The sequence below is a fragment of the Euprymna scolopes genome, chromosome 2 (genome assembly GCF_053919585.1).
Source record: "Euprymna scolopes isolate OS-2025 chromosome 2, ASM5391958v1, whole genome shotgun sequence".
NCBI lineage: Eukaryota > Metazoa > Mollusca > Cephalopoda > Sepiida > Sepiolidae > Euprymna > Euprymna scolopes.
The window spans coordinates 143,463,950-143,480,073 of record NC_136483.1 but is presented as its reverse complement, the minus strand read 5'-3'; the positions used below and the strand labels follow the sequence as shown (position 1 = coordinate 143,480,073).

General features: G+C 29.7%; 1 protein-coding gene across 4 annotated transcripts in view; it reads left to right on the top strand.

The window, feature by feature from the left end:
• The window catches only part of LOC145296964 (uncharacterized), a 176,846-nt gene extending 163,193 nt beyond the window's left edge, over positions 1-13,653 (top strand). For all 4 annotated transcript variants that reach the window (XM_080143196.1, XM_080143200.1, XM_080143202.1 and 1 more), the window contains 2 exons: positions 1,717-1,863; positions 5,207-13,653. In XM_080143196.1, coding sequence (XP_079999322.1) covers positions 1,717-1,861 — 145 coding nt within the window. In that variant the 3' untranslated portion in view covers positions 1,862-1,863; positions 5,207-13,653. The remainder of the gene's footprint in view (positions 1-1,716; positions 1,864-5,206) is intronic.
• Positions 13,654-16,124: the final 2,471 nt, after the last annotated feature.

Here is a 16,124-nt window from a genome sequence, read left to right as displayed (position 1 = left end):
TACCAAGGATGGTTTCTAATGAGTAAAATCTTTGTATAGACATCAGACGTCAGCAAGTTGAAATGCAAAATGTTCATTTCAACTTGTCGACATGTTTCTATTACTTTCTACAAATGCCCAAATACAATTCATTTATTAAGTCGTTTATTATTAAATCTTTTTTACCTATGCTCCTGAAGAAAGTTGGAGGTTACATCGGCTGAAACATTTTGAGAATAGTATCAAAATGATAATAGTCGTCCGAATAATCCAAATAATACTAAATACATAAACTTTTAATTATTTGGCCACGAATAATTGAGACTTGATGGACACCTTGGCCTTCAGGACAAGATCAAAGTGTAGTATCTGTTTCGGCAGATACTGCAAGTAAAGACCCTATGTGGGGGCGACCCCACAGATAAGACCTTGGTCAATGTAGGGGCAACCATTCATACCAATTGTCACTATCCAGCTCCCCTACTCCCCGGGGAGTTGGTCCCCATTTCCCCTTCACTCCTCACATTAAAAATCGGCCTTGTGCCTAATTTGTTCGGTTGTTGAATTTTTATAAAGATAGTTTTGAGTATTATTATTAACTTTAAAATTTTTTAAGTATGTATTTTTGTTTTACTTGGAGGAGAGGCAGTTATTTTTTATTTTATTTTATTTTTTTTGTAGATGTTGATAAATTGCACTAGAATTTACAATATGCATGATGAGGCAGTCGAATAGCGTAGTGGTTGTATTTTTTTTGTTTTTAATATAACTATTAGCTTATTATGGGAGCTACATTCTCTCTAACCCTAACCTTAAATCCTTCACCTGAAGATGATTCGACCCTGGATCAAAAACGTTTGTGACAACTATGGAACTTACATGAATTTTTTTATCCAACAAGATAAGAAGAAAAATGAAAAGAATATAATTAAATAGAAGGTCTCTGTTATTTTTAATAATGTTTCTTTAAATGGAAAATACTGTTGAAATACACTATATATATATATATATATATATATATATCTCAATAACACATGGAAATGTTCTTTTCAAATGGAATATAGATGTTTGAATTCAAAATATATGGTGTGTTTATGAATTCGAATGAGTTGTTTTTTGTTTTATTTTAAATAAAAAGCAAAATGTGTCTTTTTAATTGCTCATTTTCAAGTGCCTCTAATCCATTTGATCCCAACAAATTAGATAATTATTTTAGAGAAATTTTATTTTTAAGATCTAGTGAACTATCTCAAATTTTCTTTTTTTTTTGGGGGGGGGACCAATAGTACTTGATTGAAATTATGAGAAAAACAACTGTTTTAGCTAATAAAAATTAGAGCTTGATCTGTGTCAGATTAACGTCATTTCACCTACTATTCTGAGTGAATAAAAAAACAAATATCTAGTTTCACCCTAATTAGAGTAGACCTCAGTGTAGTTATATTAAAATGTAAACTTAACCATATCCTGTTTTATGTACAAAAACATTTTTACATCATAGTTGCACCACATATTTTGGATTCTGACATTGTTTCATTCAAAAAAAACAAAAAACAGATACAGCATGTATTTTCAACTATAAAATATACTTATGGGAAGCAAACTACACCAAAATATTTGTTTCTGCTTATAAAACAAGCTGCAATGATAAAGATTTTATAAGCAAAACTAGTTTACATTAAAATTTATTGCCTATTCACACACTTACGCCTCTTCCAATGTTATTGATTCTTTCAGGTCGGAAATCAGTATCAAGTCCAGTGGCCCAGAAATTCTCGCAGCCAGTGGACCAAATGAAGGAAGTAACCATTCAATTAATGACTGTCCAGAAGTTGACCAGAACAACTTTGAATGTCAATTACATGAACTGGACAGTAAATGACGGTAAGATATTTGTTTTTCTTTGAATAATATAAATCAACACCCCATCATCACCCCCAGCCGTTTATTTATTTATTTTTATCTTTTTTTTTTTTTAAAGCTTTTTCATTTGATATTGTTTTGTTTACTGTAAAATATTAGAAGAAAGTAAAGTATTTTTAAAATCTATTTTTATACATGCTTATGTAATTATTGTATTTATTTGCTTCCCCACCAAAGCAAATTAGGCACAAGGCCGTTTTTAATGTGGGGTAAAAACCAGCTCCCCTAAAAGTAGGCAAAAAGGGAGCACTCTGGTTACCAAAAATAATAATTGTCCCAATATAGAGGGTTTCTCCTCCATTGACTGGTACAAATTATCTTAAGTGCAGCATCTGCAGAACAGATACTACACTTTGATCCTGGCCCGAAGGCTGAGAACAACAGAAAAAAGGCAAATGTACAAGATTTCAATCCTAAACTAATTAACTGATCATTATAAATTTTGGAACACAGTTGGTAGCATAAGGAGTTCAAATTTAGTTTTATGCAGGTAGAAAGGAAGGGGAAGCCCTTTGTGCATTATATTGACTGCAGCTACATAATGAAAAAGCCTAATAACAAACATTGATTAACTTGGTTTTATTATAATAATAGATGAAACCGGACAGTCAGTCATAGCAATTTTTGAAAATTCACAAGAACTTCAATGTATTCACAACATGATAGATATGGTGTGCATTATTAGCTATGGTTAGTGCTTTCTTAGAGTAATGTTTCTACTCTTTCTATAAAATTTTCTTTTTTGAGCAATGTATTCTATATAAATAATTATCCTATCCATAGAATTATATTTGACAACTTTATTTGGCATTGAATAACCCCTAGATAGTTGATATACCGTAAACCAAATCAAATGCTAAGTATTAACATGTAACATGGAACTAATAAGCTATTTGTAATGTTCGATGGTAGAATTTTTTCGGCCCTACCACATCTTATTGACACTTTATGGATTGTGGCATCCTTCTAGAGCAGTGGTAATAGCAGTTTTTGTAGAGATGTTATTGATTTTTTTTTTTTTTCTCATTGTGACTGTAATAAAACAATTTAGAAGAACAACAAACGACTCCATTATTTGATCTGGGTGTTGATTTACTTTTTACACTAAGTACATCTAGACGCTGATCTTTTCTTTTTGTATGGAATAATAAAAGCAATTAGAAAAGAACTATAAATAACTTTATTATTTACTCTGGGATTTGGTGTACTTTTAAAACATGTATATCTAAATAAACTGCATCTACCCTACCCACTCTTGGGAGACTCAAAAACAGACATCTATTCGCTTTAATGTTGAATATCCAAAAATCAATTTTACTTCTCCACCACATTACTTCCTCCTATAACGTATCTTTGAGTACACATCAGCTTAGCTTTTAACTTGCTGTCGTTCTATGTAGAAATTGCTGTTTTAACACCTTGACTAATATTGCTACAAGTATTTTAACATAAATTTTTATCACTATCAAACTGAACATCAAAGTAAATTCACAAATTTTAAACATAAAATGAGAGAGGATGAAATGATAGTAGGAAACGTGGTGAAAGATGGGTCAGGGTCACTTGGTAAGTTAATTGCAAATTACAGCTAATTAGAATAATCAAAAGTAAATTTTTTTCCATACATAAGAGAAGTCTATCAGGTATGTGTATGCAGTATGTAAGTGGAATCAGGCCAGTTGAGGAAGGTTGAGGACATGTGTTGCATGGAGAGAAAAAATGAGAACAATACGATTCATATGTAATGTGAGTCTTAAAGATAGCTTTAGTTCTGATTAGTGATGGGACGATTCCAATATTTTTCCTGATTCCAATACAATTACTGATTCCGATTCTTTTTAAATTTCTAAATATTTAACTATAAAGTTTGCTTTTTGTTTTTTTTTCTTGATTACAATAAAAAGGTGTTAAATGTGCAGATATTTTCTCAAACGTCAAAACGCATTTGTGCCGATGATCTGTAGAAATTAGTTTTACTAGTTATTTAAAATTCAATAAATATTTATTTCATTATTACTGCTCGCAGAGGAAGATTTTGTTTTAAACAGAATCAAATAAAAACATAATTAAAGGAATCGTTTTTCACATTGGAAAATAGGCACATTTTTTCCTGATTCCGATACCCCCAAAAGTGTCGATTTTTTTTTTCTGATTCACAATTCTGATTAATTGACCCAACTCTAGTTCTGATGACCTCCAAGGAAGATTAAATTTGGACAGTGCAAGGATCATGTGCAGAACAGACAACTTCAATCGTATGGCCATGTTGAAAGAATGGATAAGAGTTCTTAGGTTAGATGTAGAACAGTCAAGGTAGCAGGCCGAGTTCATCATGGGAAGGAATGGTAAAAATGGATTTGAGAGATAAAGACTTGTTAGAGATAGGTTAGTTTGGAAGTCAATTTTTTAAAGCCATTCACATGTAAAACTGATGTTAGACTGAAAATGATGATGACATGACTCAATCTCAGAATTGAAGAAAATTTTGCACGTATTTTATGTGATGAAAAAAAAAAACTACAGGACAAAAGACATTGGGAAACAAACATTGACTAACTCAGCTCTAATATAACAATAGATTTGACCACCACTTCAACAACAGCACGAGGTAAGGATATTTTGGTGCTTGTTAAGATATGGTCTACAAATTGTTTTTTTTTAATATGCTGTTTTAAGCAAAAACAATCCTGTGTACTTAATTGTGATGTCGAAAATAGTAATATATCCAAAAATTACGAAAATTCATCAAGTAGAACAACTGCTATTTTGTTTTTAGTCAAAGTCTGTCGCTATAGACAACAAATATTGCAGCCATGAGCAAGTAATCTAAAATAATTGTTTTGAAGTTATGTCTCCTGCGAGTAGACTCTTACTGTCTACTTTATAATGTTAAAGAAAAATGCAATTTTATCCCATTTGCTGTTAAAATTACTTTTAATTATATAAATAACTTTCTACTTGATTTTTCGTAATTTTTGAATATGTTACTATTTTCGGCATGACAAGTACATAATATCGTTTTTGGTTAAAAACAAGATATTTTTAAAAAAATCAATCTGTCAATTGTATCTTAACAAAAACCTATTTCTAATTATGAAAAAAAAAACTTTCTCTAATGATGAATATTTTAATATCTGAAATTAATAATAAAAAATGATTTTTAATAAAATATTTGCAACTTAAAACATTTCAAAAACACTTTGTCTATTTCAAATTTCTTGATCTTTCTAAGCGCTTTTCTCAAATCTCATTATAATGATGCATATATATAATGTATTAGAATGTATTTTTTATCTGTTTGCAGGTCTAGGCATCATCTGGGGATCTTGATCCTCTTTTCTCGTTGGCTTAACCTGTGTAAGCGACTTCTTCGAAGTTTCTCGAATGATGAACAGTGTCATAGGTTGACACCTTAACAGTGACGTATACTCTGAATTGTTGTTCACCAACACAATTGCTACACCGTTATTTTTTTTTTTTTGTCTTTCGTTTTTTTATTTATTTTTTTTTTTTTGATTTCTCACTCCCAAAGTGCCTTAAAGGTTTAGGAAAACTTTTGTTGCTACATTTCAAAGAAAAAAAAAAAAATATATATATATATATATATATATATATATATCAGTAATTTGTTAAACTGAAAAAAAAAATTTTTAATTCACAAGCTTTTTGCATTTTTTTTTTTTTTTTTTTAACAACTAAATTTTAATAACTCCAATTTTTTATCCCCCACAAATTGATATATATATATGTATATAAATTAGATCAAATGGAAAAAAGAATTTAAAAAAAAAAAAAAAAGTCGATATAAAAAATTAAAATCACATCAGCAAGCCATGTAGGGACTGATATTTTACTTTTCTTTAAGAAGCTTCATCAGGAGTAAAGTACACAGCAGGTTAAACTCCCATTTATCCAAAAAATCTGAGGGGGAAAAATACCAATGAGGGTAGACGAGGAGCTAAGGTTGATCCTTAAAGAAAGCAACTGAATATAAGAAAGGTTAAAAGGTCAACAGTATGGCAAATGTGAGTCTTGATTTATATTCTCTAAATGGTTTCTTGGTGTGATCTGGTCTTTTCTATTGCTTGTTTATTCCTTTTTCTGTTTTAATCTACATATTCTCGGATTCTGATTCTATTCTGTATCACACACACACACACACACACACACACACATATATATATGACATTGGCAATAAGTTTTCCCAATCTGACTCTCAGAAAATGCATGGATGAAATTAATATAACTTATGTTTTCTTCTGTAGCCAAAGTGTTGAAGTTTTGTAAAAATATGTTCTTTGTCTACCACAGTCTCGGCTTTGAGATATTTTTTCCAAGTAAGGCAAGCTTTTCTGCACATGGGTCTCTCTCTCTCTCTCTCTCTCTCTCACACATATATATATATATATATATATATATATATATCTCCTCCAGACTTTATCACTGTGTCACAACTCTTTGGTGTGGTTAAGTAAGTGCATGCTTCAAACTGAGATTGAAACAGTCTTTTTTATTTCTTTTGATAGTGTGAGCTTTAATCAACTGCACTGTTCTAAAAAATAAAAAAAAAAAATCTAACTGTATAAACAAAATCAACTGTCAAAGAGCGCTCTATGCAATTTTTTTTATTTTTATTAAAAGCTTTGCATTATCACTAATGGCGACTGGAGATTTTAATTAGCACAGTGCTCAAGCCAAGAAAAAGAGGAGAGCATATATATGTATATATTTCTCTTTCGGTATTTACTTTAACAGTGCTCAATAAATTAGTAGAGCTATGTATTAGTATACAAATATACTATGGCAAGCAAGATACGTAGAAACGTTTGTTTCATTCCTCCATTTTCAGTCGACTGACACCCAGATGTGTAACTTGCTTACCATAAGTATATTTTTTTTATACTATCATCTGTGTATATAATAAATTTGGCATCTTATTTTTTATTTGTTATAAAGGTCTATCTGAAAAGATATTGAGCCCTTTATATGTCCAGAATCTGCTGTATTGATTCGGTTTGGTTTCAGAATTTGTATCTAAACAACTGATTTTGAGAAGTTTTCATGTATGTATGCGCATGCGCGCGCACACACACGCGCACACACACACACACGTGTGTGTGTGTATGTGTGTTACTTCAAGGGAAATAACTCTGGTGGAATTTCTATTTTTCTCCCCCACTAAATTTTTTGACTATTTTCTTCTCTCCCTCACATATTGAAAATAAGTTATGTATATATGTCTCGTTTCAGTAGGTTAAAAAAAAAATATCAAAATGATTGATCATGTCATAGAAAAGCTAAAGTAAATATTTTATTCAAATACTACATATCACTGTGTACATTGTAGATACCCAGATTTCATTCACATGGTCATCCTGAAATTAGGAAAACTTCTGGACTCCAGACATAGTTATCAGTTACATTTAGCACCAGAATCTTTCCTAATTCCAGAATGGAGAAATGAATGAAACTTGGGTACCTCTAACACATACGGTATTGTACAGCATTTAAATAAAAATAATTATGTGGTATAGAGATGATTTAGAAAATCTTTTTATGTGAAAAATGATTCCTTCGGTATATTAAGAGTTTGTGTGCCATAAAACAAACAATTCTAATTGGATCTGAAAATATCTTTTTTTTCTTTGACTTTTTCATGAAAAAAAGTTTATAAAATACCAAAACTTCATATGGACTGAATAAAGGCGCCCCTTCCCAAAAAAGCAATTTTCTAGTCATTCTTATATCTTACCATATACTTCCACCTCATACGTATATACATAACTATTTAATACACACCAATGGCCTTACATTTGTTTTATCATTCAAAATAAGAAAAAAAAAAGAATTCCCAAATATTTTTTTCTTAGATAAATTTTTCGTAATTTAAAAAAAAAAGAAATACCTGTTGAAAATTATAACCGATAATTATGTACTTTTATTTTATTAATCTAAAAGAAAACAATTTCTTTTTTGAAATGAAGGTTCTTGTGAACAAGTTTTTGTTTTGGTTTAGGAGTACAAATGAAGTTTTTATCTTTTTCTAAATTTTCATTTAATTCAAGCCAAAAACCACTTAGTGTCAACATTACTTATATAAAATGTCGGGCATATTTTACCCATTCAATGCTGACTTGTTTATTATATATCTTTATCGTAATATATTTTTCAAAATCTGGAATTAATTTTGAAAATTTCAAACTGTCACATAGTAATTCTGAATTTTTGGGATGAGATGTGAATGCTTGTATTATTTTAATTAATTGGACAATTCTTCTTATCTTTGGTATTATTGTTGTGCCAATAACACCCGAGATGAGAATATTTGTCAGATTAATCAAAAATAATACAAACTGTCACATGGTAATTTGTTTTAAATTAAAGTTTAACTGCAGAAGTCAAGCATTATTGTTTGTTTGCGCTCCTAAATCATAGGAAAACATTAATCATATAAAAGTTAAAATTGTTATTGTTGTAATTGTATGCTAACATCAATTTTTCAGTCTGTTTTCTGTATTTTGTTTCAAGTGAGATGTATGTTTATGGCTAAATCATGTTGACACTTCGGTTTCCATCGGATCACCAAATTTAAGCAACATTAAACTCGGTCGGTATTTAGATGGGTGACCATTTGGGAATACCAGATGCCATAAACCTACACTCTATCCAGATGTGCTGGAAACTGTCAACAGACAAGGTGCTGGTTCAGGCCATTCATTTCTCTTCCTGTTATAAAATCGGGGGTGGGGGGATAAGCACCAACCCTACGAGCTTGTATGTTTAGAAAGAAATTAATACTGTAGGTATTGTTTTTTTTTGTTTTTTTTTTAAGAAAGATTGACCAGAGTGCTCAATTACTGAAGCAAGAACCCAATATATTTAATTTTGATACAAAAAGAAAAAAAAAATAGTTTTCCTGGCAAAAACTGTCTCAGTTTTAATTAACTAATTTACCGATTGCCATTCCTCAACATAAAGAGTTTATGCCAAAGAATGGTGATATTTTTTTACATGAAACCCAGCATGCATGTTTTTTTTTTTTTGCTTTTGTTTTTCTTTGTGCAAAACAAAAAAAAAAGGGCATTGTTTTCATTTTTCTGGACATATTACTAAAAAAGAAATGTGAAAAGTGATAAAAACAGACGGAAGAAAAACATTTGGATGTGATCATAATTACGCATTTAAAAATCTTTACAGAGATTTTAACTAATAATTAATTAGATATTCTTTGTTTTTATTGTATAATTTACCCAACAAGAACAAACCATTTTTATTTTTCCAGACTCTAAATTTTTTTAGAAAAGAAAATAGCCCATTCACACTGATTAATTTAAGAAAAATTCTAGAACCATTCAACAGCTTTGTTATATAATCATTGAATTATCCATAAAACTGCAGTAAAGTCTTAAGATCAGTCCCATTTATTATTGTCATAAAGTTCTACCTTTAAGGATATTGCACTCTGTGTGCTAGGTCTGCTGTCTTTATTTGGCTGTGTTCCAATTTTGAGAAGTTGATATTAAAGTTGGATTGATATTATTCGGGTCCATAGTCCAAATCGCTCAACTGGTGGCACAATTATATGAGCCACACTAATGACTGTTAGGCGACATGAAACATTAATTTATAAAAACGAATTATTAAATTATTAATTTATTAAATATTAATTATTAAAACTTTGAAATCAAACACTTTAAAAGGAATATAAAAAGTTTCTCATTGAATAATATTGCAAAAGTTCTCTTCCTTGACAAATCGAACACTTTCTGAGACTTACAATATCCGTAAATAAAATATAGGGTTTATTTTTCTCACATTTAAATATGACTGTCACAGTGACTGAATGATTAAGAATATTTGATTGAGAAATTTGCCTCCAGGGTTTAAATTGTTTTACCCAAATGAAATATATGTATAAACATTGAATAAACAAACAAGACTGTTTTTTGAATGCATTAAGATGCAAAACTTTCATTATAAAAAGAAAAAAAAATCATTCAAATTTCTTTTTCCTTTCTTTTCTGATAGATCTGATATGATCCAAAATTAATAGAAATGTTTTAACTTTAAAAGAAGAAAAAGAAAGAAAGGAAAAAGAAATTTAAATGATTATTTTTTTTTCTTTTAATAAAATTTTTACACGTTTCAAAAACAGTTTTGTCTGTTTATTCAAAATTTTCTAATGATACTTCAAAGAGCTTTAATACCAATTTTTATGAGATATATATAAACTCATAGCCATCATTTTGTAATGAAACTTCTGATAATCTTTAATTCAATGCATTTAAGAATAACCTATAGAATAAGTTTTTGTTCTAAACTTGGTAACATGCCAAGGTGTATGCCTTCAAGTGTTATGTCAAAAAACAAATGAGACATGCTAAAATAAAAATCTTAGGCCCATCTAAAATATATTCCTTCCAAATAGACAGGTAGGGAGTCAAGCTTATCATAAAAGTGGGTAGATTCATATCAAAATGTTTAGTGGAAATGTTTAGTGGAAAGTGTTTTTGAATATAACTTTTGTCTTAAAAAAGTTTTTTTTGAAATGTGTAAATTTCTAATATAAATTAAAATGAAATATTATAGAAAAAAAATGTATATTCTTTTGTAAATAAAAATCTATAGACAAATGCTATAATAATTTGACTGCTGAAATGATAAACAATGAAACAAATGTCATTATTGCAAGATAGGTTTTATCTTTATGATTGATCATAATTTTCTATTCTGGACATTTTCATTTGGCCATTGGGTGTCATGTTAAATAATTCTTTGTGAGGACTTTGGAGCTTTGGCTTTTTTAGTAATGTCTATTCATATGCAGCAAGTCTTATTCATTTATAAAAAGAAATTAGAAGTTGAACCCCAACTTCCTTTTATGTTGCTATACATAGATTTTGTTAAGTGCATGTCTTGCATCTTGGCCATATAAAAATCTAAAAGAATACTTAGGGTGTGTCTCCGTTATCCCATGATAAAGTTTAGGCCCATCTAAAATATATTCCTTCCAAATAGACAGGTAGGGAGTCAAGCTTCTCATAAAAGTGGGTAGATTCATATCAAAATATTTAGTGGAAAGTGCTTTTGAATATAACTTTTGTCTGAAAATTTTTTTTTTGAAATGTGTAAATTTCTAATATTTAATCCTTGACTATCTCCCAACCAATCAATCTAAATAAATATATTGCCTTTGATCTTCATTTTCAATCAAACTCTTTCAAACCAGAAAGTATGAAATTGAAAAAAAAAAAAATGTAGAATAAAAAATGAAAGTATTTTACTTTTACTTATAGTTTAATCCTTTTATTTATTATAATTAGAAGAAAAAGAATGACTTTAATCTCAAGTGAGAGATTATAAATTTAGCTATGAAATTTCCTTGCATGACTTTGTATAATATTCTGCAATTTAGCATGAAAATTTATTCGATATAAAAGTTTGATTTTTTTTTTTTTTTTTTTTTTTCCCTCCCCAATCAATAACTTCCGTCCTATAAAATTAATATTTAATTTCAAGTAGTCAGTTTTTCTTAAGATGCCACTCAAAAAGAAAATCACCATGTGTGGGTCCGGGGTACTCATTTCATTAAAAACTTAGTCATTCCATATGGTATTAATATTATTAGCCTCTCATCTCTCTCAACTAGTGATGTGATGTACTGGCCTATCTATACTTAAAAAAAAAATTGCTTATTTAATTCTTTGCTGCAACCACTTGCGCATGTATCTTGGTGGCCTGTATGTCAAAATTAAAAATTTGCTCAATTTGTCAGTTTGTATAAAATAATTTGTTAGAAATATGAGTAAAAAGATTTAAAATCTAAACTATAAGACTTGTTTTGTTTAATCATATCAAAATTAATGTTATTATAAATACCCGTCCAATGAGCAATAATTTATTCTTAATTTAATAATGGTTAATAGATTCATAAATTTAATCAGTTTAGATAATTTAACATCTAATCAATTAATTGTTAATTGACATTTATCTTTAAAATTTATAAAAATGTGAAATTATTCGAATTTTTCAGATTGAAACATTTTGTGTGTATTGTATATAGAAGTCTATAACAATGCATTGCAGCTACTGAATGTGAAAATAAACACTTAAGCTCAGATGCTTCAAAAGAAAGAAATAAAAGAAGGCAACAAAGTAATATATTTTAGATTTACTTATATCCGTCCGGTTCTAATCCCTTTATCAGAGATTATGGTTATTTAAATTTTCAAATTTTTACATAAATTCTGTAGTTTGTTTTCATTTCTAGAACACAAATAATCTGTCAGAAAACAATAAGTCTACAATCCAGATATAAATTGAGTTAAATAATCCAAATGTTTTAGATTTTTTGCCTGATAATATCAAACCGGTTATTGTTAGCAAAAATTGAAAATGATTGAAATAATAAATGGTTTTTATTCTATTTCTGTTGTTTCTCAAACAAAAAACGAATTCAACAAGACTGAAATTTTTAGTACATAAAATGAGAATTAGAAAAAAAAATCAGACACAACAGGTAGGTACTCCCGGGAATCATAAATAAAAGGGTGTATTAAGGGTTTACTTGCCCTTCCAAGTAAGGTGAAACAAATCTATTATCCTAAGCTCTAATAGATTTCTGAAAACACATTAATCAAACATATCTTTGAGACTTACATAAAATAACTAAATTCAAGGAGCTACATACTTTTATTTAAAAGAAAAAGAAAAAAAACCCACTTTCCTAACCTTTTTTTTATTTGAGGGGAATTTGAACTAAAATGAATGTCACATAATTTTTGGGAAGTGGCTAAAAAAAAAAATCAGTTTAATTAACTGACTTTAATAGTGATCAAATTCCCTTCTACAATTTTTCTTTTGGATTACTTTATAAAAAAAAAAAAAAAAATGGAGGGAGGGGCCGAAAGGAAGAAGCAAACATGGAAAAGGTTAGGATAGTGGTGCATTATGGGAAATATTCTTCATCTTGCTTGTTTTTTTTTCATTTTTTTAAAATTTTAACTTTTTCTATTGAGTTTTGATAGTTGTACAAGAATATTCAATAAGCAATCAAAAAAAAATTATGCTAGGAAACCAATATGTATTGCACAATTTTTCTAATAACATATATGTATTAGAAAAAAATGCATCCTGTTGTATTGTTTGAATAAGGAAAAAAATTCAGTTTGTAAAAAAAAAAAAAAGTCTTACAGAAACAATTGTTGTTTAACTCCGCTTTAAAGATCTACCTTATTGAATAAGATATTGAGCAAATTGGAATAATTTTTTTTATAGAAAGCTCCAAATAAGTTTGAATTAAATTATTTCATTCATATACCCAGTATATATATTCTGATCATTATTTTATTCACCAATAATTCTAAATAGCCTTGTAATTGGCTAATTTCATCAAATTCTTACTATGCTTATTTTATATAAGTGCTTCATGTTTGTCTGAATAAAAATATAATTGGAATATTTATCTGTTTATTCTGTAACGGTTTGAAATTTTATATTAACTTTTTAATTAACAAAATAATGGTATTAAATAGCTATGGGAGGGAGGGGTGAAACAGTGATTTACCTGCTGAGTAAAAGAGTAATCTTCCTTGTTTTTATCATTTTTCATTGTATTACTTCCTACTCAAGCCAACGAAAAGAAATTTTTTCTTTTTAAATGCAACAAAACTTTTACAAGAAAAAGAAAAAAAAAATCCATTGTGATCTTAATTGTACAAAAAATAAAATAAAGATATATTGTAATTATCAGGGTTTTTTTTTATTTTTTCATTTTTATTTTATTATATATATATATATATATATATAGTTTTTTTTTTGTTTTTTTTCAGACCATGCAACAACAAAAAAAAGATCCTGAAAATCTGCAGGTTAATGTTTGTTGATTACTGCATTTTGAGCAAAATTAAAAAATAAAAAAAAATTTCCATTATTTCTCATGCAATAACTCAAAAAGGTCTACTGATCTACTAAAATTTCTGAATATTCTAGCACTAAGTGAAACTAGCCTACACTTCTCAATCCCTTCTAATTGCTTTAATATGACTGTATACTTCCCTCTCTTCCAGAAGGACTCAGACAGATATATGCAGTCTGTATTTGTAACACCTTCCTTTTGACTAGAGAACACAATCTAGAATCAAATAATCTGGTCTTCTTATGCTTTGCATAGTCTAATTGGTAACGCTGATCATCTTAACCCCAAGCTGATGAGCCATTACTCAAAATGACATGATACTTCAAAAAGGCTAACTGGGGAGCTATCAAAGACTCTTCAGGGAGTAATATCTTTACTCTTTCTTCTGAACAGCAAATGAGACAACTTCTATAGCAAACTCCACTCCCCAATAGTTCACTTAGACGTGCAGCTGCCATTGTGCAGAGGTAGTATACATTGCATTCCCATTCATCAGTCATAAGTCAAGTACAAATAGGTAAAAATTTATAGATGTTAAAAATTATTGCAAGAATGAAATAACCACAGACAAGGGAAAACATATCAAAATGAGCAAAAAATGTAGTTGTAGAAATTAGGAACTTATGATTTCTGGAAAATTTATAATAGTAAGGTGAATAATGGGCAATCAACAATTCCCCCACCAGCTAATAACCATAAAATCATTTGCAAAGCAACCGAGAAAGTTACTGCTTGCCTAGTGGTTCACCACCTTAGACCCTGCTAACTACTCCATCCTCAAATTTCCCTTTGCAGTCAAATCATATTCATAGATCTGACCCCCCCCCCTTTTCATGTCCATGATGTCATAAAAAGCTTAGACACCTCGAAGGCAAGTGGGCCTAATCTCATACCTGCTATACTAATTTAAAAAATGCTCTGCTGAACTAGCCCTGTTCTCTCAAAAAAAAAAAAAAAAAATGCTTTGTGTAATCTTGCTTTCCTGATAGCTGGAAAATTGCCTTTGTGGTATCAGTATTCAAAAATTCTGGTAAAAGAACTGATCCATTCAATTATTGCCCCATCAGTCTCCTCCCCCTTTTTGTTAAAATCTTTGTGTCATTAATTAATCAAATCCACCACCTTGTAAATGCTAAACTCCTTTCTGACCAACAGTATGGATTTAGGCAAGCTCATTCTATTGCAGATAGTTTAACTGTTATCTCTGAACACATTGGATAAGGCATAAGGAAGTTAGAGTGGTAGCTCTTAATATATCTAAAACCTTTGACAGGGTCTGGCATGAAGGTCTTTTCATGAAAATTAAATCATATTTACTTAACATAATCAGATAATTCTTAGACAGAACAATCCAGGTTGTGCTCAATAGCTATATGCCCAAATACATATATATCCCTAATGCAAGAGTGTGCCTCGGGGATCGATCCTTGAAAACCTCCCTGATAAAATAGTGTCCAAGATGGGTATATATTTGTTGATAACACTACACTCATGAAGGAAAAATTAATATACACATATCCAAGTCAATGGCTGAAATCTTAGAAAATGACCTCCAGTCTGTTATGGAATAGGGACGAAAATGGATGGTAACATTTAATGTTGTTTAGACTAAGCTTCTTTCATTTAACAATTACAAGAAACCTTCTCAACCACCAATTTCGATGACTAATAGTACTATCTGAGAACTCATTGTTTAAACTCTCCAGATTAATATTTGCAGGCAACATAAATTGGAACAGATGCATTAATGACATTGCCAAAAAAAAAAAAAAAAAAAAAAAAAAAGGGTGTCTTTACCGTACTAAAAAACTACTCATATCTGACAATATTCTGTATCATTACAAAGCTACTATACATGGAGTATTGTTGCTACATCTAGACCGATGCATCTACCACTAATCTCCAACCTAATAGGTCCTGTATTATCAAGCAAGCTCCAAACCCTATCCCATCACTGCAATATTGAATTCCTGTATTTGTTTTACAAGTACTTTCAACAAATGTGCCCTCTTAATGTAAATACCCCAACAAGCCCGACAAGTAGCAAAATCTCATCCCTTCACTGTAAAGATCCCTAAATGCCAGGAAGCACTTTACTCTCATCGTTTCTTCCCATCGAACTTCTAGATTTTTGAATTCCCTGTTTTTTGCTTCCCTCACTGTAGTAACATGGAGAAATTTAAATGTAATATAAACAAACCTCGCTGCTCACTTCCCTACATAGTCCCCTTGTAGACATGGTTTCAAATTGTAATACCTTACATCCAAGGGGTAATATACCTTATTTGGGGTGGCAGTGGGGGGG